The sequence below is a fragment of the Vanellus vanellus genome, assembly GCF_965231255.1.
Source record: "Vanellus vanellus genome assembly, chromosome: 2".
Lineage (NCBI taxonomy): Eukaryota > Metazoa > Chordata > Aves > Charadriiformes > Charadriidae > Vanellus > Vanellus vanellus.
Window position 1 is genome coordinate 26,606,349 of NC_138906.1, and position 27,076 is coordinate 26,633,424.

The window sequence follows — 27,076 nt, forward strand, 5'->3', positions numbered from 1 at the left end:
AAGAAGGCCAGTAGCATCCTGGCCTGTGTCAGAAACAGTGTAGCCAGGGCTAGGGAAGTGATTGTCCCCCTGTACTGGGCACTGGTGAGGCCTCACCTCGAGTACTGTGTGCAGCTTTGGGCCCCTCACTACAAGAAAGACATTGAGGTGCTGGAGCGTGTCCAGAGAAGGGCAATGAAGCTGGTGAGGGGCCTGGAGCACAAGTCTTTTGAGGAGCAGCTGAGGGAACTGGGGTTGTTTAGCCTGGAGGAAAGAAAGGAGGCTGAGGGGAGACCTTATTGCTCTCTACAACTACCTGAAAGGAGGTTGTAGTGAGGTGGAGGTCGTTCTCCCAAGTAACAAGCAATAGGACAAGATGTAACAGCAAGTTGCTCCAGAGGAGGTGTAGATGGGATATTAGGAAAAATTTCTTCCCTGAAAGGGTTGTCAAGCAGGCTGTCAGGCTGCCCAGGGAAGTGGTTGAGTTGCCATCCGTGGAGGTATTTAAAAGATGTGTAAATGTATGCTTAGGGACATGGTTTAGTGGTGGTTTTGGCAGTGTTAGGTTAATGGTTGGACTCGATGATCTTAAAGGTCTTTTCCAACCAAAACTATTCTGTGATTCTATGTGTTTATCCCATGCATGGTCACCCCTTGCGAGTCCATACCCATGTGAAGATGACACACATAGGTATGAACTTCCATGGGGAGAAACATGCATGGGTATGAACTCACAAGGAAAGGCCATGCATGGGTTGAACTTGCATGGGTGTGAATGGATGTGGACCCGTGTGGCTATGAACTCACATGGGAGAACCATGAGTAGGTATGAATTCACGGGGAGGTAAGTCACGTGGACAAGTGATGTATGGGATCAACTGGCCTGTGGAGAAGCATGAGTAGGTATGCGCTCACATGGGGATAAACACAAGAAACATGCATGGGTATTAATTTGCATGGTGAGAAAGTCGCATGGGGTGTTGTGAGTGTAAAACACACATACAGAGAAATGTGTGTGGGGACACCCGTGGGAGGATCATGTGTAGGGCCTGGCTGGGAAAACCCACATCAGGTAATCCACCTGGATGACTCACACTGGCTAACTGACCTGCACAAGACAACCCACCCTGGATAATTTACACTGGATAACCCACCTGGAAGAACCCATGCAGGATGACCCACCCATGATAACCCATGCGAGTTAACCCATCTTGGATAATCCACACCAGAGAATCCATTCAGCACAACCCACCCTGGATAACCCACCCATGGTAATCCACACCATATAACTACCCTGGACAACAGGCTGTATTACACCAGCAGTGTTACTCAGACAACTGAGCATGCAGACACATGCTCATTGCAGCAGAAAAAGGTCAGTCTTGAAAAGTGCAGGACCCTGCCCAGCTCATGCTGTAGTGATCCATGCTTTGTGCACATCAGGCCTTTATTTGCCTGATGATCACACTTGCACAAATCACGCCACTTAAAAAAAATTCATAAATGGGACCTTTACAAAAGCTGTATTAAAAGTATTAAATTTAAGAGTGGATGCTTGGTTAGAAGCCATGGCAGATTACAACAGTGTACATTAAAAACTGGAAAGCTGTCTTTTTCTCAGTTGTTGCTTCATCACCCTCTTATCTTGTGATTATACTCCTCGGGGCATACTTCAATGCTTACATTTTACTAATGGATCGAATGCCAGATACCACTCGGGTCAAGCTGCTGTAGATTTCTTAGTGATGTAATATTGGGGGGAGCTGGCCGGTACCATTATTATTTGCAATTAAATGGACCAAATACTCCAGTTCCCCTATGCTGTCTGGAATTTCCTTTAATGCATTGTGAGATATGTCCAGTTCCTTGAGGCAAACTAGTTTAGATAGATCCTTTGGATTTTTAGTTAACTGATAAAGAAATAAAACAATTCATTTATTTAGCTAGAACTTATCTTCTGCAAAAAGTTTAAAAGGTAACTTTCCCACAAGCAAAATAACATTCCATAATTTACTTCCAACAATAAAAGCTTCTGACCTTTGATTCTAGTGGAAGCCGATTTAATATTTTCCAGTAAAGATATGGATGCTGAGCACAGCAATTTGCAGGGAAGATTTTGGACATGATGATAGAAAGGCAATAAAAACCACGCAGTAGAATAGTACCTCTGTAGCTGGAGCTTTAGAAGTTCTTTTGGTCCTTGTTATCATTAATGAAAAATTTTACCCTCTCAGAACACTGTTTCTGCCGCCACAAGGAACTAAAACATGCAATTTTCTTCTTTTTGGTTCTGTTCTTACTTTGGTCTAACTTTTATTTTCTGCCTTGGAACTTCAAATTGTTCAATTATTGTGGAAACTAGAGCTACAGCTTTCTGATAAATGGACATAAGATCACATTTTGCTCCTGAAGAAAGCCAGCGCTTGGAAAGGATCATAACCACATTTGAAATCATATAAAGAAATATCAGCCTTTTCTGAAATCAGGTGTGAAATACTGATTTTGCAAATTCTGGTGAAAAGAGATATTTAAATGCCTAACTCATCAGGATATTCTTTTGCTCTGTTCTTTAGTATTAAAAAAAAAAAAACCTTTGAATTTTAGAAATGTGAAGCGATTTTCTTTGCCATAAGAAATCAGGGATCGAATACAGCTTTTCTTGTTTGAATTAGTGAAACTTTAATGGCCAACTAATTTTAAGAAGTGTGACACAAGTTGGAAGGATTTGTTCATTTCACAGAGAGGAATCTTGGAGGCAGGCTCATCTACCAAATTCCAGCTAGTCGTTTTGTCTCTTGATATCCATTGGGATGGAAAATACTTACATTCCTACTAGTACTAGTATTTACAAGCTTTGACAATTCTTTAGGAAGACATGATAACTGGTTGTGACTGACATTCAGTACTGTCAGTTGATGAAGTAATAATATTTCTGGTGGCAACAGTGTCAGTCTGTTTCTTTCAAGTAACAGGATTTCTAGATTAGTCAGATTACCTGTGTTTGAATGCAGTGTTTTTATTTCATTGTTGTCTAAGAGAAAATATTTTAAATTTTTGTTTTCAAAAGCAAGCAGAAACATGTTCCCTGAGTCCTTTATGATTTGGTCTAAGTTTGAAATTCTCATCTTTTTCTTCAGGTAACATAGGTGTTGATTCATTTTCATCGCTTTCAGGATTCACTGCTAACGGTAATATGTCTGGTCTGGCACCTCCGTTGACAGCTTCTGAAAGGATTTGGTTTAGTTCTCCGGTATCCTTTTTGGCTGATGCAAGTAGCGTGTGTTTTCTCACACCTGTTTCAGACACCTCAAGGCATTGTGGCAGCATTTATCTCAGCTGAGAATTCACATTCGTACCTTTTTTCCAGGTAAATCACTTCTTGATCTATTTTCAGTCATTTTACCGCTCTCCTCATTGCCCGCTGCTTTAGGAACTTCATGTGAAATACCACTCAAACTTTTCATAGTTAGGTCGGCTACTTTAGGACTCTCTGATGAATGTAATGGGTCTTTCCTGGCATCATTAATTAGAGTCTCATGAAAGCTTTTGTTTAGTCTTTTTGTATTTAGATGACTTGGAATTTCATCTTTTTTCTCCAGAGACAATGTTCCTTTTTCTGGGTTGTGAATTGATTCTTACCAGTATTTTTTAAGAACTCAAACTATAAGTGTGAAACCTACATGGAATAATGCCTTTTAACATTAATAGCCTGAGCTAGCATTTGTAAGACATCTTGATAAAAATCTAGACTTCTTCCGCATTTGTGAACTCTCCCACTTCTCTGTTCACCCCAAAAAAGGGATTTTACTGCAGTGCTTGCCACTTTAGTACCTTGTTTTTTGAGACAATAGACTACAGATCACAAAACATACATCAGAAATGTGTGATCTGTTGCTTGACAACAGACACTGCTCAGCTTACCTGACATTCCGCAGTTCTCCAGCGCTCTGTTTTGTATGTTCTTCCTGCTTTAAACTTTAATTTACCACGTTAAATTTTTGTTCTCCTGCTACTAGCAATGTATCATCATCAACAGCATTATCCCAACTTCACTTGTTTGCCAGTTGACAAACCAAAGGTATTAGCTGGTCTCTTCCTCTCCCTTATAGGCAGATTTATACAATCTCACTTATAAGTCTTCAAACATGAGTCCCTCAAATAGATCTACATTGTTTCATGGGTCCTTTCATATAAGCCTTTCTGCTGATGGGGTAAAGTTGTACAAAATTATTATAATATTCTTACTTCATACAATAAAAAAGCTTAAAGGTCAAGCGGGACCTTTCCAAACCACGTGCATTGTTTCTGTTGAGCCTGTACCTGCATTTTTTCAGTAACAGCCCATTTTCTGAAGCATATCTGGCTGCAAGCTAACAACGGTAGGGAAACCCCTGCCTTTCTACAGTAACTTTTCCCTGTCCTCCTGCTGCTGCTTTGGTGACACCTGGGCTGCATGAGGGGTTCTCTCAGGACCAAGGCCTTCCTCCCAGACAAGCCGCTGCCTTCCCCATGCCAAAGACGGAAGCAGCCCCTGAACTCAAACAGCTCCCGGCCAGGATGGGAAAGGAGGCTGGTACCACATCTCGGCACCAAATGCTGGTGCTGGCGGCGTGGTCGCTAACCTCAAATACGTAGGTTTGCTTCATCATGGCAAAAGGCACCCAATACTAGGTGGGTCCACTCTTCACCCGAGGCAAGGCCCGCACTTAGAGGTAAACAGTCCTCTCAGGTCAGCATGCTAGTCTCATGATTAATTAATCCACTTGATAAAATCGTGCCTTTTTCACAGTTTTAAGTTTTCAGTTGCTGTTTTGCTTTATGCTGCCTAGCTGGCCTAGTTGAGAGCTAGCTGCTCTTAAATCTTTGCTTCATCAGCTACACAGTTACTCACTTTTTTAAAAAGTGCTTGTTATATAAGCTTTAAGAGTTGAGCTGAGTATCTCTTGCTTACAAAGGCATAATTTTCAGACTTGAAGCTTGTTTTCCTTTTTTTTTTTGTGTTTGGTACAGATAGGAGGGTCCGTCTCTACAGTGTGGGATTTCTGTCTGTTTTTCATTTCCCCACTTTTAGATGAAAGGATTGTACGCACCTTCCTTGTCACAGCAGCACAGTGGGAACTCTGACATACCCAGGTGCCAGAAGCCTGTTAGGACTGCGTAGCCAGGCTCTCACTACTTAACAACTCCACTGACACACGTCTGCAAACTTCTGGTTTGCCATGACTAACAGTTTCCAGTTTTCCTGATCAATTTCTGAGTGGTTTCTGAGATTCACTACCTTAATTTGTAGTCACCATGGGACCCTCCCTATGATCCTCTCTGATGATCTTCCTACATACCTTGCAAAGATGAGCCTGTTACAAAATACTGCTTTTTGGAAATAACACCTGCTTGGCAAGACATCTGATGGCACTTTCATGCTGGCTGCAGTAATAAAAACAACAAACATGACTAGTTGCAAACAATTTATTAGGTAGTAATAAATAAAGAGTTTAGCAAAAAGAACTATACAGCAATAAGGCATATTAATACTATTGTTAAATATGCAACTGACACACATTTTAACATTTTTCCTCTAGTTTTCTAACAAAGTGCTATGTAGAGAAGTGTATTTCTGATACCAGTGCCAAATGATAGCAAGGATGCGCTATGAAGGACCTGACTGTTGCATTACTTACCTTAAAATATAACAATCCATGAAAATTTACTGTTATTTATGCCAGAGAAGTTTAAGTAGAAAAGTATAGCTCGCTAAGATTACAAAATACAAAAGTCTCCTGTTCACTTTTTTTAACTGCTTGCTAGTTTAATTTCTTAAACTGCACTTACTAGTAGTAAGGCATGAGTGAAGTTACTACACAACAGCAGTTCCTAACATTCATTTCCTCTTTTATTTGAAAACTTAGAGGCAAGTGCTAATTTTTTTTTAAAACTTTTTTACAAAATATTGCACACTGTTTTAGCATGCAGTTTACACGGAAGAAAGAGTCAAGTGCACTTAAAACCCTGAAATACAACCAGAAATTTCAAAGATTTGTGTTATGGATACTATTTTAACATACAAGGATATGTTTCAGACTGCATAGGGTCCCACCTTACATTTGGAACCCAACTTGTTGAGACCCAATCCTGACTCTGCAAAGAGCAGGCAGAATGCTTATAAACCGTATCTGGCTTCCTTACATTATAAATCTTCATTCCTGCATCCTGCACTACTCGTAGCCTCAAGAAACCGAAGTAAGTAATGAGCAGGAAAATTAGTTTAACAGAAATAACTTAGTACCTCCTCTATGAGTTTTCATTATTGCAGATGTGTTGCAATCCAGGGTAAGATTTATTAAACTTTCTGAAGTCCTCTGAGTAAGGTTCACTTGTAAATCTGTATCTCCCTCTCCTCCATATACATGTTTTATATTGCACAGCAAAAGTAAAAATCCATTTTTTTAAAAAACAAGCATGCTAAACATTTAATATGGCTTCTGAATGACTTAAAAGTATTTCCCTTTTGACATCCTCATGCAATATTTTAGAATAAATATGAATACATAGTATGAGAAGGTTAAGAGTAAAAATAAAGCCAGCTACAACATTTGTCAGAAAACGAGTTTATCAAAAGTAGTTGCTCAAAGGTCTAACTGGTCTTTTAAGCATACTTATCAACAGTATCTTAAAAATAAAGTGTATCTACAAAATACTGTAACATATACAACCTCCTTGATGTTCCACAGAATGACATGAAAGGTAAATAGGTTAACTGAGACTTGCTTAATGGCATTGGTAGTCCCATAGTCCTCTGGGAACAAAAGCCTTACTTGATTCATGCTCGTCCAACTCAGTAAACCATTTACATTTCATTAGCTTTATTGGTTAAGCTTAAGCCCTACAATAGCTTATATATGAAACACGAAAGTATTTATAAAAATAAGAGATATATCATGTAGTTTTTTTAAAAAAATAAACCATGCAGCTTCTGTACAAAGGTAAAAAACTATACAAATTGACTTTTCTATTGTGTAAAATTCACATACATGGAAGTCTTCTGTTACTATGAGAAATAAGTTGGTTTTTGCTTAGCCGTAAGATGCTGTTTTGTTACTATTGTTCTTTTCCATCATTCATTTCTTTCACTTGGCATTAACTGGCCATTTAATTTCATCAGAAGTTTTACAACGAGACCTGCCTATATAAAGGTATACAATTAAATTCTATCAGCATTTCAGAACTACGGCACAATTAAGTATATGACAAATGCAAGTAGATAAAACCAATAAGTTAGTGCATCATTGTAGAAATACGGAAAATAAAACCTAGATTTTTCTCAGATATCAGAAAGTGTTTTTCAAAATATTCAAACACTTACCCTATAACCACCTTAATATATAAGAATCAAAAGCAACTACTGACAAAGTATGCAAGATACTCAAACCTGTAATTTTTTCTCAACACATTTTAATGTGGCATATTACCACTGATGCAGACTACGGGTAAAACAAGCATTTTCCATCAGACATCCACAAACACTACCAAAAGTTGTTGGTAGCAACTGCAGTGGAGTTGCTTTATAACACTGCCTTTACAGATCCTCAATTTTATCCAATCTCAAACTTCGCTTTGCTTTGACAGTAAAGTTACCAGCTCCAACCCTATGATTCTCATCATATTTGGAATTACCTTTAGAGTCTGAGGGACTGAGCACATACAACAAATTAATTTTTTTCAATTAAAAAAAAAGTTTACCCTAATGATTACAGATGCATTTTATGTATTTTGAACCCTAAAGGTTTCACATGCCAGGAGAACAAGCAAACATTCTGAAATATTAAAAAGGAAGTTTTAAGACCATTTGTGTGGGGGCTTGGCTTTGACTTCTTTTACACTGTACAAGGTTGCTCAATCTCAAGACAGAAGAGGCATCTATCTAGTCTAGAAGAAAATAACTGAACATTAAGGATGAAAAATGACAATGCTTACCTGTTTAGTATGCACAATAAAGCTCATTTTGTTTTCCAGACTGTGGATTTGAAAACATGTATCTCCATCTCCCAACTGCCACATAAAACAACCATATTTTAGGCTGAGGAGTAAAGCCTACAATGAAATGTAGGAAACTGTCATTCAGAAAATATTCTCCATACTTACAAATTGAACTTTCCTTAGTTCACTTAGACAGGACTCTGACTTAAAACAGTATGTTCCACAATCTAGTTGTAGCTTATAAAGTAGTCATGTGGAAAAATACAGGGCTTTCTATTAATAGCGCCTTATAAAGATCTTACAAAATCTTGGAAATCTTCACAGTCAAGTTTAACCAAAGAGTCAGATGTGAAATGACTACTAGCACAAAGAATCTAAGAGAACAGAATTAAGCTTAGCAGTTTATCATTGGCAGTTCACTTAAGCTGACCTTTGTTTCCATGTTGAGGAGGTGCAGCCCTTTTACATTTACTCCTACATACACTTTAATGACTTTATGGCTACTTGAACTTGCTTTGGTGAATATCTGTCCTGTGAAAAAAGCTGCTCCATAAGTAGGAATTTCCCAGCAATTCTGCAAGAACATGCGCTGAAGATGATGCATCTCTTTACTTACACCTTCACTGGTGCTGAGATTCTAGAAATAAAGAACAGTGGCAATCAACAAGTCTTCCCAAATAGTTGTGGTTATTTGAAGAAAATCCATTATTTAGTGGAGTTCCCACTAAAGGAATGTTCCCAAAGTGCTTTCACAGCAACCATTTTGTACATCTAAATTAAACTCTAGAGCCACAGAAAGGCTCAGATGCCAAAAGAGACTGAGGTAGGAAGCAGGTGTACATATGAGCCTCAAATCTGAGCCACAGACACCTAACCTCTCTCTGCAGGGCCCCACAATTTTGCCTCTCAGAAGTACATCAGACTCATCACGGATAAGCAGCTATGCACCCATCTGACACTAAATGCAACACAATCCTTAAAACTAAGCATTCCTCCTTTAAGGGGTCCAATCCAGTCAGGCACGGTAAGATGAACAAGTACCCCCCCAAAAAAATTGAATTTTTTTTCTTTTCTAAGCAAAATAGCGGTGAGGATTTCTTTTCTTTAGTGGAGCCTTCATTCAGAATGAGACAGGCTTCTGTTTCTCCTCTTCAGTAGAGTGAAACAGTCACAACAAAGGATCGCTAGAGCGCTCCCGCCTCAAAACAGACTGATGTAAAGTACCCTAATGAAGAAAAAACTTGGCTGGGCCACACACGAGATGAGAAGGCACAGGCACGAGAGAGAACACAAGTTAGGGGGTCATGACTGTGGGCGTGGTGGATGGGACCAACCTCTTTGGATTCACGCTCTGCTTTACAGCTTATCTGAATTCTACACTGACATTTTTAAAATGTAAAATACATGATTATCTTTGGAACAAGAGATTGCAACTCCTTTCCCCTTCCCTCATACCCTGAAATGATGGCCTAAGAGCAGAAGTCAAGAAAGATATGCTCATTCTTACATATTATCTGATGCAAGAAAGAGTAGAGACTACTTTGTTATGCCCTCTGTTATACCATAGTCTTAGAAAGACCACCATCATCCCCTACTTCAACTGTCTTACAAAGAATAGGAATGATCTGCTGGTTTCTGACAAAAAAAAGGTGTAGGCACCAAGAGAAAGTTTATGATTGAATAACCTCATCTCAAAAGAGGGGCAAGGCCTGAAAACATTCCCTGGGTGCCTCCGCAGTGTTTCCTGGCAGCTACCTTTAATGATGCCTGTCAGTTGGTATAGTTCTCCCTCTGACACACCTCACTTTTTCCATTTTTTGAGGTTCACAAATTTAATCTTCAGGTGCCTCTGACCCTGTTTGGAATCCACAGCCCCAAGTTAGTTGTCTTTTGCAGAAGCAGCTCAAGTCCACATTTAAATTTTTTGCTCAATTGACTACTCTAGTCAAACAAGTTTGCGTGTGCACACACGCACACATCAGCAGTGCTATCAGATCCCTAACATAGAAGTTGCAGTGGCAAAAAGGACTTTGTGGATCTATCGCTACAAGCAGATGTGAAAATATAAGCCAGAGTAGATGTTTTAACATGTATGCCTGAATTAGCAGTATCCTCAATACACAGTTAACACTGAAGATAAATGAACAGATGAGTTATATTTACTTCTAGCAAACAGATCAATTGTAACTGTACAAGAAAAACAGCATTCCACCAACCCATCCCAAAAATTCAGAACATACACATTTCTGGCTTTCTATACCAGTATTTTTGTTAATTAACTGAGAACCAGAGTAAAAAAAAAATTAAGACAGGATTTTCTATTATTCTATTATTTATCTCACCTTGTATTCATGAAGTATCCTGTTTGTCCAATGAGGAGCTTTACTTTTTAGTTTAGTGATTGGTACTATAGATTTAAGATTTTCTTCACTAAGAGAAAAACAAAGCAGAAAAAAAAGTTTGTCTTTGCTAAACAAAGTAAGGAGAAAGAACAATGTCTGCCAATTTGTATCTTCAAGTCACATAATGAGCTAACTCTATCTTGTCTCATCAATGATAAGCTTTCCTGAAATGTAAGCTAAGGCTTCCTAAGATATAGGGTAATTCTCAGTTAATGGAGATCCAGCTTTGTGTTAAACACTGTGTCATGCATCGCGGACACAGCGGGGAGAGGAAATGCTAGCAGCAGAGCACACAACTCTTACTTGATTACAGACCAGTATGGCGAATTCCAATTTGGAAACCAAAATTATATATGAACAGCCATTTACACCAGAATGTCACATACTCAGGAAAGATGACACCTTATAGATAATCTTACCTTCACTGCTGTATTCAGCACCACCAAGGACTTGGCCCAATTAACTTCCACATGAAACTTATACATTACATGACATGGAAGTGAAGCTATTTATATAAAGTACCTTTTAAAAAAAACCCCAAAACAGAAAACAAAAAACACTAAAAGGAAGCCTTTGCTAGTTTGCTTTTATGCACAATTATGACAGTCTCAAAAACCTAGTGATGCAATCTATTTAGTAATTTTTAAACTGTATTTGTCAGTATCTGCACGTATCACCTACTAAGCAAAAACCCTACACAGGACAATGCATTCAGATCTTTAAGGTCAAGGAAACTCTCATACAAACAATAGCCTGGATATATTTTTGAAGTGATCAGTCTTTTAATAAACATTTGTGTCAACCACAAAAAAAAAAATCAGAATATACATCTCTTGGTCTGTCTGAAGAAGAACAAGTGAAGATATTTTCCAATATCTTCATTTGAATATGGATGGAAAGCATGCCCAAATGCCCACGAGGCTCTTTATCTGGCCTAAACTGTCCTTCCAAGTAGTCCTGCCTACAGCCAAACACTTCCATTGAGCAGGATCAACTCATAACCACATTGCTGATTTGCCTTAGCGTGGAAAGGAACACCACCGCGCAGCTGCTGGGATTCAGCAGGGGCTAGTTTCGTATTACACCCAGCTGTGTTTAACTGCACACTCCTGCAGGCAGGCAGTCTCACTTAAACCCAGTTCTCCTCATGCTCGATCTGTGTAACTGGAGGCCAAGATGGGTTAACAGCTGAACCTACTGAACAGCCCACCGAAAAGTTTTCCAGTCAGTGAGCTCTTTCACCTAGCTTACTCTGTGATGGTACAGTCTCTGCACCTAACAGAAGGAAGAGAAATGAATGAACAATTGCAGTCAGTACAGCCAGCCCTTTCAGAGGCAGCCCACACTTACATCAGCGTTAAGTGTAGCAGAAAATGCACCCCGATTTACTGATGGTGGAGAATACAACCAAAAAAAGCAAGCCAAGACAGCTCAGTTAATGATGTGAATGAGAGGAGATAAGAAGTATAGTAGCATTCCAGAATAGCACAGCTGCTGTGACATGAATGAATTGAGGTGAAGATCATAGGGGGTGGAGCGAAGGTGCACACGCAGTAGAGAACTGGAATCCTGATGTGCTCAGATACTGCTGTAGAAATGCACATGGGAGGAAAAAGCCATAACCCAGAACAGCTCAGCTACTATTGTACTGGCAAGCAGAGAGAAGGGAAGAGAAAAGCACCATCTGGCAGAGCCCTACTGGTGCTCTGTTTCTGACCAATTTAGTATAGCAGTTCACATACAAATGAGAGAACAGAAATACTATCTCTGCATTGTCTGTCCCTTTCAAGGAGGGAGGATAGCCAATGCCAGAAGTTGGTCTAACTGGACATAGTAAGAGGTTTCTTCAGCATTGTCCAAAGTCTCAGTCAAACCCCTTCATTCACATGAATACTGTTACTCATTTTGGTATTAATCTCAGTATAGACTTACAGAATACAGAACCTCCATCTCTCTGCCTGGGACTGCAATAATTAAGATTAATATATTTTTCAGACTCCATGTCCAGCTTCTTTTAATGCTATGAGGGTTATGCGATTACTCTGAACTAGAGCTCAGTGGTGGATAAAAATAATAAATATGTCATACTTAAAATTTGAGAGTTCTATAGTAAGTGGTATCTAAAAATACATAGCCTAAAGCCATAATTTTTAGTTTTAAAACACACATACTTACTTTAGAAAGCCCTGTTTATGTTTCTTGCTCTCATAATTTCCATAGACTATCTGTAGAAGCAGACTTGCCAGTGTGATCAGCTTGGCATCAGGTGATGTATAGAAACCTTTCAGTAAATTATATCTGGCTTCATCAAAAAGAATAAGAATAGCCAATGGATCCTCAATCTGTTGAAAAGATTTAAATAATATGATTTCTTTGTAAAAGAAAATCACATTAGAAACTATAAATACAATTTCTCACCCATTCAGAGACAGAAGACAAAGGTGTGATCCTGACTGAAGTGTACATTTTAGTAATGCTTTGTAATAGAAAAAATGACATATTTTCATTTACTTAATTCAACACTTCACTGATCTAACACATTTACAAATTAAAGGTGACTAGCATACCATGCCCAATCAAAAGGTTCACAGAAATACTGACATCTGTGGGTTTTTTTTTACCCGTGAATCCATTTTGAATAATATGTTTGAATAATCCCATTGAAATTGACCACTTAAATATCTGAAAAATCACAGCAGAAGGAAGAGAAAGAAAATGGGGCAGGTCGGTTTTAGCTGTATGACATTCAGATAGAGACTGAGGCACACAGACTTACAATAAACCAGACAGCTGGGAAGCTGAGAAAGAAAGAGAGAAGAGAGAGAGGGAAGGTAGGCAAGAGGGAAGGAGGAACCTGAAGACTTAAACTATTACAGAAAAGGAGAGGAGTGGTCTGCTTTAAATAAGTTTGGAAATTACTACAGTCATTAAACACACTGAGCGTTGATGGTCAAAGTGTTCTAACTCTGACCATGATTTCATGCTGTCACTTCCAAGTGCAGACCTTTTTTTCGATTTCCAGTGGAAGTCTCACATCTCTTCTCAGGAAAAGCTGTGAAGTTTCCCTTTGAGGATCCAAGTTTGTCAGTTCAGTGAATATTTCAGGCCAATCTCGAATATGTTGCAAAGGCTTATGATATGGCTTCAGCTGGAGGCCTGAAAAAAAACAGTTGGTTTTTTTTATAAATAAACAAACAGAATAACCCAGCACGCGCACACACACACGTTTATGATTAGATGCTTCATCAAAACGAGAGTATGAAACTGATTCATTAACAAACATTTTTCCCTGTTTTCTAAACTGCTATATATAAAAGGTTTTGAAAATATGGATTTATTGACAAAACTCTCAGCAATATTCACTAAATGCACTAGTAATGAACCTTTGTTATTTTCAGCTTCTCAAGAGTGAAGTGGTATTTAAAAATTTAATAGAATACCAAGACAGACCTTAAAACCACAGTAATAAAACATTACAGACTGTTGTCTCAAATACTATGGGAGAAATAAAAAGTCAAATAATCTTATTTCTGAGAGAAAAACACCCATATAGCTTATAAGTGTATTTGCCATTTTTGTATATATATAAACCATAATCTTTTCAGAACAGACATTATTTTTTTAATCTGTAAAACGTCTTGATTCTTAACAGGCTAAAGTCACATTCTCCTGTTTATGTGAGAGCTGAGACATTAATACAGAGCTTTCAACTACGGCCCTACTATGTACTAGAGTCCATACCTTCAGTTATGCTCATTCATTACCCTTCATGCCCTCGTGATTATTGCTTGGCTGTTTTCTAGTAGGGAGGAACAAGAAGGCTGTTATCTGCCTCGTCCTCGCTGCTCTGGCTTTTACGTTGTGACATTTCATGTTATATGAAAAACTTCAAAGGACATGTTACAGTGTAACATCTTTTCACTGAGAATAATCTGTTCACTCAACTTACCCACCTTACATTCAAACACAGAAAAACTACAAACAAGAAAACTATGGTCTTTACAGTTGTACACAAACTGCAAGAAATGCATTTTATAATGAAACTTGTCCATTGGTTGTTTGAAGCCATAAATCAGAAGCTGACTCATTTTCACACTTAGGCTAAATATCTATAGAATTACGTGTTTTTAAAAAACAACCTATCAGTGAGCTCTTCCCCTCAAACTCAAGGGTAATATTTCAATTATTTGAGTAAAACATGACGTACATATTTAGAAAAGGCACAAGCAGCAAGAATCCAACACTCAAACACTTCTTTTTCTTCCAGACATTAACATTTACGTTTAACTGAGGGTTACAGTAGTCACGCGGCAAATGGCATGACACTGAGAGAAAAAGATTAAAAAGATTAAAAAAGAATGAAGAAAATATTTCCTGCAATATTTATAGATAATAAAAAAAAAGTGACAATGCCACTCTAGTGGATGATTGAAAATAGCAAATAAAATTTTAAGTGCAAGGCTTCTGTGTTAATGGTACTATCAACACAGTATCGTACCAGACCTGAACTGCGCTTTGTAAATCCATTATAATGTGTCCCATAGTTATCTTGTTGCAGCAGTAGTTTAGCGTGTTTTCTGACAAACGCAATCACAATCATTGACTCTTTTGTAGTTCTATTTATCTTTTGCTACGTATCTCAAACTACAATGACAATATATTTTTTATTTAGATCAGAAATACCAAAAAATACAGCAAATGTAATAATGACATTTTGCATCAGAATTCCCTCCCACTAAATATATCTGAAAACTTGTTTATCAAAAGTAATTTTGGTGCAAAATACATGAAAGTTCATATGATTAGAGGACCTCATAAAAAAACATTAATCTGCTTTACTTTAATTAGCAGTTTTAAACAGATTAAACATTGGTAAAAAGAACTACATGCATCCAATTTCAGATACTCTGGGAATCAAAATACCACTAAAATCAGATAAGTTTGCAGTAAGGACTATGACAGTAAAGGTACCCTGTAAGAGAAAGGCCACCTGGACTAGCCTCATCTTGCTAGATGAAATACATTCTAGATGCCACGGCGATACAGGGTCAGACCTACTGGGGGTATCAAAATGATAGCGTAAGTAGAGAAGCTCTCTGTATCTCTGAAAGCAAAGTTTGGAGACATCAGACCGTAAAGGGTGGGAGTTGATTTATTGGAGGAAAGCTTAAGCAGAGGCAACAGAAAAAATTGAAAAACAGAAAAATGGTTTCACTCCCTATACATAAGATATAAAGAATGAGACCTACAGGGATTACACAGTCTCTGGCCGGGGCAAAGTGTATTAACAGACAGTCCAGATACAAATTAATTCCTAAAGGATGGGTTTTACAAGCTGATAGAAATACGTTAATATAGAACTGTTAGAAAGCATATTTCCTGTTTTCCTAAGAAAATGCTATTTTTTTCTAAAGACAAGCAGAAATAAAAAAAAACCACTATGATGAACTCTCAAGTATAACGAACTTCCTTGTTACTTACTGAGGTTTTCAGAACAGATCCAGATAGTGAAGTACTGCTGCGTTTCTTGAGACAATCGCATCCCCTCCATTATCTGCTGTACAGTAGTATTGTTTCCATGTTTCAACTCAACAGAGCGATATGACCCATCCATACGATAAATTCGTGCCTTTTCATACTACATAAAAATTTAAACATATTAAACAAAGAACTTGTTAAAATTGTTTCTGTTGGTACTTCTGAAGAGGAAAGCAATTTTACCATAATTCAGCAACATCCATAGTGTTGAGAAAAAGAACATTGCACAACTCCCGCATATTTACCATTTATCTACTACTCTATTATTCTCATACTATTTAGGTCCTATGCAAGTTCTTATACTGTGCTTCATACCACAATAACTCCACGAAAGATCTTACTGATATTTTGAGGACTTCTATTGAACTCAAAGGCAAGCAGGCATTTAAAAGTTTTCTGAGGGATTTGGGCTCAACTGCCTATGGGTACGTTAAAATGTCCACCTCACTATTACTGGCAGGTTATGAATTATTCTGTTCATTAATCTATTAAAAAAAAAAATACCTATTTTTCAGAGGGAAGCACCACCCTTTACACAGACCCAAGTACAATATGAATATAATCTCACTAAGATCTTGTAGCACTTCTATATTACTAAAAATAAATCATTTTCCCCTTCAGAACTCCCATAGCTTTCACTGAATTGCACATGGGCCCAGAGTATGCCTCATGAAAGACGTACTTAAATGTAAATCAGGTGCTTAAAGCATATATGCACAAGTCATAAATCAATTAAACTTCTTGTTTTTATCTAACAGGTTAAATGTTTCAGCTGCTTAAATAAAAAGTTGCAGGAATTTGTTATTTCCCTTCTTTAAATCTACTTAGTCGTCAAGAAGTGAGACATCAATCCTAAAAAATTCTGAAAAATAAAAATGAATGCCTTGGAAAAATGACAAATGACTGAAAATGAGGCTAGAATGGAAGACATCAGTCTATTTTTGCTGCAGTAGTCACTGTGACTCCTATTGCAGTAACTTCTATAATTTTTTTTTAATTTTAATGTATTAATTCAGTGGTAATAAGCAACAACATAGTATCACCTATTACGCTGTGAAATCTACTTAAAATGTGTGCATTAGTCTTTTAGAGCCATTAGACGCACATGTGCCATTTGATCAACTGCATAATAGTATCACTAAAATAAAGGAGGTCAATTCATTAATTATTTTGGAAGATTCATTCATATAGGGTGAAATGAACATAATTTAAAACATCTTGAAAAACTGACAGGTTTAATGCCACCTACCTACAGAGATACAAATTGCAACTGAAGTCAAAGAAAAGAAACAAGTGGTTTTATTTCATTTGGCTAATTTTAAATCTACTTCACAATGACAGGAATTGCATCGTAAATTTTGTTTACTATCTTGGCTAGATCTCCACTGACTGCTAAGGAAGCCTTCACTGATGTAAAGCCTATTTTGTAGAAGCCTACATTTAGCCAGCTGAATGCTCCTCTTTATCCACATATAAGATGACAATGCATAAAGCAAGTAGACATGAAATGGGTAGCTGATAGGATGCTCCTACAAGTAAATCAAAACATCATTTGACATCTGACATGTATTTCTTGAGCAATAAATATAGACAGAAACATTTAGAGACAAAATGTCAGTTTGTCGATATTTACACCAAGAATTTCAGTATAGTGCACATTTCCAATGACAGCTATAAGTGAGCCTAGCTCTTCTACAAATTTATGTGTAAATTAAATATAAACTTTAAACTACTTAGAAAATAAACTCGTACAGGTTTATTTATGGCTTCCTTCAGCAGTTTTGCAGCTTCTTCCCACTCATTTTGTTTGTTCTCTTCACAGACATTCAGTGGAGATCTTCCTTGTTGATCAGTAATGTGCTACAAACATAAACAGGAACACTGATAATACATTGTTTTCACTGGAGACAGGTAAACATTTATGCATTTTTTGAGATAATTAAAATCCTTGATCCTAGGGTTCAAACATTTAATTGATACATATAACAGGAAAAGTAGAGGTAATGAAAACTATTTAACCATTTTTAGTAATCTCTCAACAGGATCATTGCGTTTACACATTATGATCTGGACACAAAATATTTCACACACACAAAATAGAAACTGTTGCTAAAATTGTTATTTCTATACACAAATAGAACTTACTCTGTCAATTTCTGGATGACTTAGTAGAATTTGTACTATTTCAGCATGCCCACCTCCAGCAGCAAAATGAAGAGGAGAGCTGAGTTGGCCATTCAAAAGATTTGGATTGCATTTCCCTTTCTCCAATAGCATTCGAGTGGCTTCAACTTTTCCATACCTGCAGACCAGTTTAAAGCAGAACAGACATAGCAAATGTAAAATAAAATCTTTTTTCAGATAGTCCTAAATATGGAAAAGTGTATTTCCATGCTTAAAGAGTTTTTAGCTTTGAAATGACACCAAAGACAATGGAGTATTAATAAGTTTGTAGAAATTAGTATCAGTTCAGCACTTCTTTGGTGTAGTAAACATTTGTTGGATTAATTATAGACAAACTGAATCCTGCTTTAAACTAGCTAATTTTGGGTAGCTGTAGCAATTCAGTCATGGCAAAACAGAGTTCAGCCTTGTCTGAAAAAAAAAAAAAAAATCTGTGTGAGAATCAAAGTAAAGCTTCTGATTGTCATGCAGATGGATTCCAAGTACTCGCGCTCATAACTAGTAAATCTTGTGTATACTGTTTATGCAAACTTTCTGACAAACAGATCAGATTTTTTTTTAATATCTAAATTTGATTTTCATGTTATTCATATCATCAAACACTACTATATATACAGAAGTCTAACTTGCATAAAGAGAAAACAAAAGCATTTTTAAGACAACTGAGGAAAGCTCTCAAGCACTTACAGATTAAATCATAACAATGTTATAGTCAGACAAGTTGACCTCTATAGATCACTTAGTCCAGCTTCCCACTCAAAGCTTGACTATCACCAAAACATGCTCAGGTCAGGTATTACTGTGCTGTAGAACTACTTACAGCCTTTAACCAACAAAGACGGTAAAAGTTACCACACTAAACTAGACCCAGTGTCTCCAACAGGAATTAGAACAGACACTTCAGGACAGATACAAGAGGCAATAGATAAGTGTTTGATGATACGATCTCCACACCTGGTCTCCTCTGAAACCATTCAGATTGAAATTATCTCAAAACCTGAAACAATCTTTATCTTCAGAAGGTTAACACTAACATATATTAGAGTCAAAGTATAAAAAGTCTAGAGGTTTTTTATTTCTCATTTTTGAGTCTATATGATAAATTACAGAAATTATTAGCGCTAAAGAATCATGATAGCAAGAACGCATTTGATTGGCAAAACTATTTTCATCTGACTCACCAGCATGCATAATGGATAGGTGCCCAGTGGTCACTATCTAACTGATTAACAGAAAACTTTTTATCCAGAAGGTGGCTTAGTAAATCAGAGTCGCCTTCGCAAGCACTGCGGTGAAGAGGGAAATCATCTACCCACTGGTGTTCCCTATGAATTAAAAGAGGAAACAGGAGGAAAACACAATTCATAAATATTTCAATAGTTGAGAACATCAACTTTTTCTTAAATTACTAACCTAGCACTAACTGTAAATCTACGGGAAGAATAAAAATGAAGCTCATGCATCTAAAATATGCCAGTATTCACAGAACTAGTATTTTCATCGTGCAGTAGCCAAGCCACAACTGTATTCGTTATGCTAAGAAATACATCCCTAATGTTTATAATTTAAACCTTTCTTGATCTGTCCCTTACTGTGTTTCAGTACTTATAGATTTCAAATAGAGGTTTTTTAAAATACGTATTTATACATCAAAGTCCTAAAGTTCATACGAATCTCATTCTGACCAAGTCTACCAAGTACTACTGTAATATAACAAAACAAAATTAACCGTTAACGAAAAAGGAATGTAACATAATACTTGTCCTCTGTGACACTGCTCATGCTACGTTGCCACTTTTCTCTTTTAGGAATCTGAATCTTTGAGTAGTCTGGAGCTCCAAGGCCAAAGTACGGATTTATTACCACTTTGTCAACCTGTGAAGACATAATTTAAACACAACTGAAAACATATCTTACTGAGATATGGCTAAACAATCCGCCATCCAGGCTGGGTATTCTCTTAAGTTATGACAGTAACATTTTATAACTAAAGACAATAGTGTTCAAATGTGAGGATTTGAAAATCATTTAGCAGTAAGCGTGCAATAAAGAAATCAGATTATATTAAACATAAAGCACACACTCTTATCAAATAATTGAATGAATTGTAAAATGAAAATGTATGTGGGTTCCACAAATATAAAATGAAAGTATAGTTCTTACCCTATTGGTATACTGAAGGTCAGATCCAAACAAAGGATTATAGATACACATATCTGCTTTCTCCAATGCCAGCATTTTACTCTTTATTTCCAGGGCAGTATAACCCATATGTAATGAGCTCTCTGTTTGGCCAGGTTCTATAGCATAGGCAGGGTTTATTACATTTGTTTTAATTCTCTCAAGAGGAGATGGTCTAAATAAAGCTGGGATGGAGTGAGACTGGGTGTGCCGTTCATCCAACCACCTGCAGGAGACAATGGGCAAGTAATTAATTTTCAGGTAGAAAAGGACTATTTTGGTTGTGCCTGTCCATTACTCTGTTTGATTAACGGTTGCATGTATGATCATCACACATTTTAATTAAAAAAAAAAACTTAATTATCGGTACAGCCAATGTTATAGCACTAAATTGATCCCCAAACGTGAAATTTTTTCACCAAATATAGTTAAGCCAATGTATTTGCTCAAACACATTTCCTGCGGATGCAAACTCTCAAAGTAAAGGAAATTATAAGCTAAGGTAAGAGTAACGTTGGTTATAACCAAAACACTTAACCACACCAACACGTTACTATTTTGTTTACTTTCAGTTTATCAGTATTACTACTCTCAACATACAAATTTTGAAACTTAAAGCAGTTTTTTAAGGTTGAGTCTCAATATCTGTGCTGACTTAAGACTTCTAACTCATGTGTTTCATTAGGGAGAGATGGGAAAAGGAAGAAGAACCCAGAAGGTCTAGTTTCCAAACTGCTAAGTCTCTTTCACATAGGCCACCGCCTGCCTTTTCACAAAGTTGTGCTGAAGGTTATTCTCTTCTAAGTGCACTCGTACTGACAGTACAGAAGGGCTTTAGAGCCCTGTTACTCTGAGCTACTGGGGAAAGACAGCACTGTACACCTGCTGCATTTTTTCCTGCCACATATGCAATATAACACAGGGCTCAGGACAAGTTATTAATTTCAATTTTTGGATAAATATATTTTCACTGAATTGCTAAATTATGTTAGTATTACGTAGAACGGGGCACATTTTAACTAAGGGTCTAAAGCCAGGTTTGCATTTAGATTTCTGCGTGTACTTTCTCACAAGCTTGAGATAAACATGTACTTTACTGGAATACAATAAATTCCATTCAGTGATTTAGCCTGGAAATATATGAGACAGAGAAGGACATGCTTTGGAAAGCTAGATCCACCGATAGACCACTTGGATCTTGTCTGTCCCAGAACCATGTGTAGGATGGCAGAACATGGATTTTTAAGTCACAGATCCAAGCTGTCATGTGCTGCAAAAGCTGTATATTCCCTTCACTTATTCATGGACCTGCTGGGAAGGATGACTGTAAAATTGTGGTCATTGTGCTATAAATACCCTCTTTCCTCTCTGAGGTATTTTCAGGCATTTTGCCTAAGCAGCTGGTAGATAAATTAGTTATGGTAGTTTGAATCTTTGAGAAGTATTGTTTTGGATTACATACATAATCAATATAAACTATTTTCTATTATACTTCAAAGGCTTCTCTTACAACTGTAAGGCTTGTAACATATTTTAAGCAGAGCTCAGAGTCTGGGGGCATTCATTAAGCAGCAAATAACATGACATATGGAAATATCACGACTCTACAAATAAACCGTAAAAATCCTACACACAGAACCTTTTTAGGCAATAGCCTGTAACTTACAATTTTTCACGTTAGCCAAGAGTTTCAGCTAACTTTATGAATGCAAATAAGTCCATAACATAAGTACATCTGGTATTTCCTTGTTAAGGGTAGAAAAGACCAAAAAACTGCTTGTGTATTCAATTTTCAAACTACTATAAATCTGGCTAAACAACTAATCAACTTTCTGAAAGTTTATTCCCCACTGCAAATAAGTTTGTGTGGTTGGGGAAGATGCACTGCCTTTCTAAAGGGAAGTTTAATTTAAATGCAAATCTTAATGGCATACAATTAACAGGATATTTTTACTACACTGGCAAATACTCTGAACGATAGCACTTATGTCACTTGTAGATTAATCATTAGTATCTTATATGATTTTGCAAAATGTTCACTGTGAGCAAGAACTTCCAAAAAGCCACTTGATTTAGATAAGCACACCATTTTTGAGTTTACAAAAAGATCTTTAGAAAGACTGAGAAATCTGTTTTCAATGTTTCAGTATCTGATAAACATGAAGAAAGTAACACGGTATCACAATGATTTTCTTTGTTTTTATAGCATTCTTGTGATTAAGATGTGCTACATCTACAAATCATCTTGCTTAACTTCTATTTTAATGTATTTTTACTGATGGTATTTCTTACTTATCCAAGGCAATTAACATTCTTGCAGTAAGCGTAGCAAAATGGGTGCTGGATTCACTGCAGACTCTCATGATGTCTTGTAAACAGTAGAACACAGGGCATCCAGGACTGTATGCATATTTTGTATTATCTAAAAAGGAAACATACTCTGAAGTTTCCCCAAAAGCACACAGACATTTACTTCAGGCGTTTTTAAAAAATACTTTCCTGACAAGCAATTTACTTTGCCTTCTAAAGACTTTTTTCAGCATTCCTTATTCAAACAAAACTGTTTACAGACTTCAATAAGCATTCTTCTCAAAGAACACTGAACTGAATAGGATGTCTTACTTACACTTGCATTCAGTGAATACTATAGAAGTTAATGCATATGTTTTGAAATATAATCGAGTGAACAAATACAGCTTAAACCAAAAATGTGCTATCATTACAGAAACAAAGGCAATACATTAAACCCAAGATTTTTTCCTTAATTTTAAGTAACTTTTTCAAGTTCTAAAGTATTCAGAGGTTTCCACCTGAATGCACTTTTTAATGTTTAAATACAGAAAAAGCCATATAGTATATTCATAAATTTTTTTAATAAACTCTCAACTGAACTTCTGCTAAAATGAGTGCAACTTCAGAAATTATACTCAACGTTACCTTTCACAACAGTTGGAACAATGTAAAGTGATGCCTCCTGGCCTGCCTTCTCTCCATCAAGAGGAAACTTCTTCATTAACACTACACGCTTTCCTAGCACAGTATTAAAAAAAAAAAAAACAAACAACAATTAATTAACCATCAAAACAAAAAAATCAGTCTAGAGTTGGCTATCTGAAAGCTTATTGGACTCAATCTTCCTAATTTCTAGGAAGAAAAAATGATCATTATTCTGAGCTATAATCTGAGCAAGCTAAGAAAATCTGACTACATATGAAAAAATAAAGAACATAAATATGTATATACCCATTAACACGAAAAATGACATGACTGTACCCCTTTTTTCATAGCAACTTTCCTATATCCCTGATTTTTGTAGCATTCACGCCCAAACGTTAAGTTAAACAAGATTCTTTTTGAAACGGGAAAGCGTAGCTGCATGCTATATTCCATGTAAGGGTGAACACTTTTTTCATGTAGTTGTATGACAGTATTTTCCATATTATCCTCCCTTCCACCCTTACAGAATTTAGCATTTTGTTTGCTTTTCTGACCTCAGCTGCATATTTTAGCAGTGGCCGCACTAAGCTATGCACATTAATGCTTGGGTCCTCTGTGAGTCAATTTAAAACTCTCTGAACTGCATAAGAAGCAGACAGGTTTCACTTTCACTAGGCATTCCTCAGTATGTACTAATGCTATTATGTTATTTTATGTTTGCTGCTCAGCTAGATTTGTTAAATCCACCCAACTCCAGTTATTGCCACCCTCAACATTCTACCATGCACCAAGCTATTCCTTTTCTAAGTTATTAGCACCGCATTGTCTTGTCTGCACTGACAACCTTCCCAGTATAACCTTACTTACAAAGCAGAGATGAGGTACACAGCAAAAAAAAAGTGCTTTAGTCAGTATAGTTCACACCGATCTGAAAATGAAATATGCTGGCTGAACAAATTTTTGTCAGCACAAGTGTGAGGTTGTTTGCTAGATCAACTATGCAACAACAATGGAAAAGAAAATGTACTAATCAAATTACATCTGTAAGAAATAGTTATGCCAGAAATATTTTCATGTAGATACTGTCTACTGAACAATGATGACTCTAAAACAGACTTTAGAAGCAATCAATTCACAAGTTCAAGTCAAGTTTTAGCTGAAATTAAGGATAAAAAAGCCACTTCAATCTGGTTTACCAGAAGTTTAGCTATAAATCTCAATTTGAGGTGAAGTAGTAGACAGGCAAAGTTTCACTTAATAAAGTGCTTTTAGTAAGCATTTAATACAGTTGGAAGGTAAAGGGAAACAAAGGTAAATTAAAGGTTTTAGCTGTACACTTGGCTTGGTTTTTTTTTTTTATGAGCCTCAAAACATACCTTCTTTTTTTAAACTAATTTCACACTTCTGTACAACCCTTCCATGCCCATTTAATTTAAAACATATTTTTACAGAGCTATCAATAAATCAGATTAAAATCTTTTTACCTTTAATACCCTGATTGGCTGGTGAAATTGGTTTGGTGGCCTCTAATACATAATCCAAGATGCCCTGGGTTATCTCGGTGCCTCCCTGCAGTTTAGTTTCCAGCAAAACTTTCTTTCTTTTTTTCTTTTGGCCTTCAATGGGAACTTCAAGCAACAAAATCTTTCAAACAATAATGAAACCAAAGGAGTTTAATCACAACTGAAACAAGCGTGGAACTTTTCTTTTTTTTTTGGTATTTATTGTACCACTGTAAAAGCAGTAACAAAATTCATGAAGCATTGAATGTGGAGGAGCAGCAGGATGGCGAAGTCAGAATGATCTCCATAACAGTAAGGTTAAAGAGAAAAAGACAAGGCTGCACAAGACAAAGCAGCCCACAGGGCAAAAGGCCCTGAAATGAAATGAAACAGAAAGATATTACAAAACCATAAAGTGTTCAAATACCACAAGGATGGGGCAATGCATAGCAAGTACATGACATACATAGACATTATTTAAGCAACCATATTGTCAGATTTTCTCTTCTGCTGTGTTATTATATATTTATGATAACTTATTTTTCTAAATAAATAAATAAATAAAAGAAATAGTTTTACTTCATAGGATTTAGCTCGATACTCCCGAGAATTCAGGCTAGCAGTATTTTTTGGACGAATCACAGCAACATATGCATCTCCAATGTTTTCTGGGTTTCCCATCTCTCCTCCTTATTTTATCACTGGAAACAATGAATAAACAGGAAATAAAGGTTCCGTTAAAAAAAAGAAAAAAACAATCCAACAGCATGCTAAACTTCAGGATGCAGTAATTACATCCAGTGATTCTTTGCATTATTCATTTACTGTTCTTCAGCTAGAGAAGTACCAATGGCTGATATAATTCTGCTTCCTTTTCATGAAAGGGGAAAATCCTCCATCACATAGACTTAATACTCTTGTAGATTTAATAAACTTGTTCTCTAACCCACTTTTAAAATAAAAATAACGCATATTTTTTTCCACTTTGCAACTATCTTCCCCATTTTGTAAGCCAGACAAAAGGCCAAAGAATTCTAGGACTCTGAAAAATATATAAAATTAAAAAAGAAAAGCACTCTGAAGTGACAAGCACTGTAATTCATAAAACGTGCTATGACAAAGTACTACATTTCTATGAGTTCCACAGGGATTTCAAGAAAATACCTGATTTTCCTTCCCCTGTGCCTGGAAGTAGAACACAGTCTTGCCTACAGCCCAAGTAACAAAGCTCATAAAAATAAACTATAACATGGATTCATTTACTTAGTTTCACTCCGATGGGGCTGCAAACTGGTGTATAATTCCCTCAAACACAGAGCTTCTGAAAGGAATACGTCTTCAGTTTTTGCAAAAAGTGGAGAGAGATTTTTAGATTTAAAAGTTTGATTACCCTTCTGTTTAACCCGAAGTGACAATTCCTATAATCACAACATTTTATGAAAATTATAGGGAAAACCTCCTAAGGCTAAATCACTTCAGATATCAGATTTGAGAAAGGTGGTAACGTCTGGCCATTAGCACCTTCTAGATGATCGTTTTCTTCATCTGCAAATGAACCCCCTTTCATTCTATACCATCAGTAAGCACATGCTTTTTACAGATTAATCCCTCCACAAAGATTTTTAGCATTACTGTTTCTAGCTTCTTCACCTCTTCTAGGAGAAATGGAGGTCTTCAGATTCCCATGCCCTTAATCCAGTATTTTTCCTGGGATCAGACTACCTGAAAACATATTAAAAAAACCCCACAACATAAATAACAGCATGCATATTTTCACCTTCAGTTAAGATAAATACATTCGGTAGATGATTTAATGGTGGTACTTCAACAGTAATATCCGAATAGAAATATCTATTGATTTGCATTACAGTAGCACTGAGAAACATTAGATAAGCAACATGCTGACTTGTGAGAATTCTTACGTTGGGATGTTCTGAAAGAAACAAGAAGCAACCATCCCTCATGGGCAGTTGGGAAAGGCATGCTGCTCCCTGGCTTTCCAGGGATGTACTGAGGTGTACTGGGTTTGGGTCACAGGCTTGTGTGGAGGGAACCTGCACCGGCAGGGCTGGGCCACCTGGGTGGCAGGTGATGGGGCAGGTGAATAAGCAGCAGGTGAACTCCCTCTGCCAGTGCTCTGTGCTAAATCTAGGGTGGGGGGAGTACGTCTGGGACACAGACAGCCCCCAGAACTGCGACGTGACTCCAGAAAACACTAACAGAGAAGGAAGAAGGGTGGGGTTGTGAGAATGGGATAATAAAGACGACCAGCTTCAGAAGGCACCACCAGCGAACCGACCCTGACCAAATCCAGGCGCCAACAACCCGTCCTCGTCCCAACGGACGCAGGTCAAGAGAAGGTGCCTCAGACGGGCTTCT

The 27,076-nt window shown here is 37.0% G+C and overlaps 1 protein-coding gene across 1 annotated transcript; it reads right to left on the minus strand.

Annotated features, from left to right (window-relative positions):
- Positions 1 to 6,559: 6,559 nt before the first annotated feature.
- On the minus strand, positions 6,560 to 26,448 carry KRIT1 (KRIT1 ankyrin repeat containing). The gene is made up of 17 exons (XM_082499007.1): positions 26,348 to 26,448; positions 25,277 to 25,398; positions 24,680 to 24,839; positions 23,196 to 23,288; positions 22,551 to 22,680; positions 20,241 to 20,484; positions 19,837 to 19,952; positions 19,259 to 19,402; positions 18,039 to 18,195; positions 17,646 to 17,753; positions 15,837 to 15,993; positions 13,360 to 13,511; positions 12,531 to 12,697; positions 10,296 to 10,383; positions 8,384 to 8,590; positions 7,951 to 8,067; positions 6,560 to 7,159 (listed from the first exon to the last, which is right to left on the minus strand). Exons 2-17 carry the CDS (start codon positions 25,376 to 25,378, stop codon positions 7,091 to 7,093), a joined length of 2,211 nt encoding a protein of 736 aa, XP_082355133.1. The 5' UTR covers positions 25,379 to 25,398; positions 26,348 to 26,448; the 3' UTR covers positions 6,560 to 7,090.
- Positions 26,449 to 27,076: the final 628 nt, after the last annotated feature.

What these genes read in the sequence shown, in the direction of transcription:
- KRIT1 (XM_082499007.1), bottom strand. Translation starts at nt 25,378, where the DNA reads ATGGGAAACCCAGAAAACATTGGAGATGCATATGTTGCTGTGATTCGT. An exon ending in ATCGAGCTAAATCCTATGAA is followed by an intron (nt 24,840 to 25,276) that starts GTAAAACTATTT and finishes ATTGTTTGAAAG; the next exon opens with ATTTTGTTGCTTGAAGTTCC. An exon ending in AGCCAATCAGGGTATTAAAG is followed by an intron (nt 23,289 to 24,679) that starts GTAAAAAGATTT and finishes ATACTGTGCTAG; the next exon opens with GAAAGCGTGTAGTGTTAATG.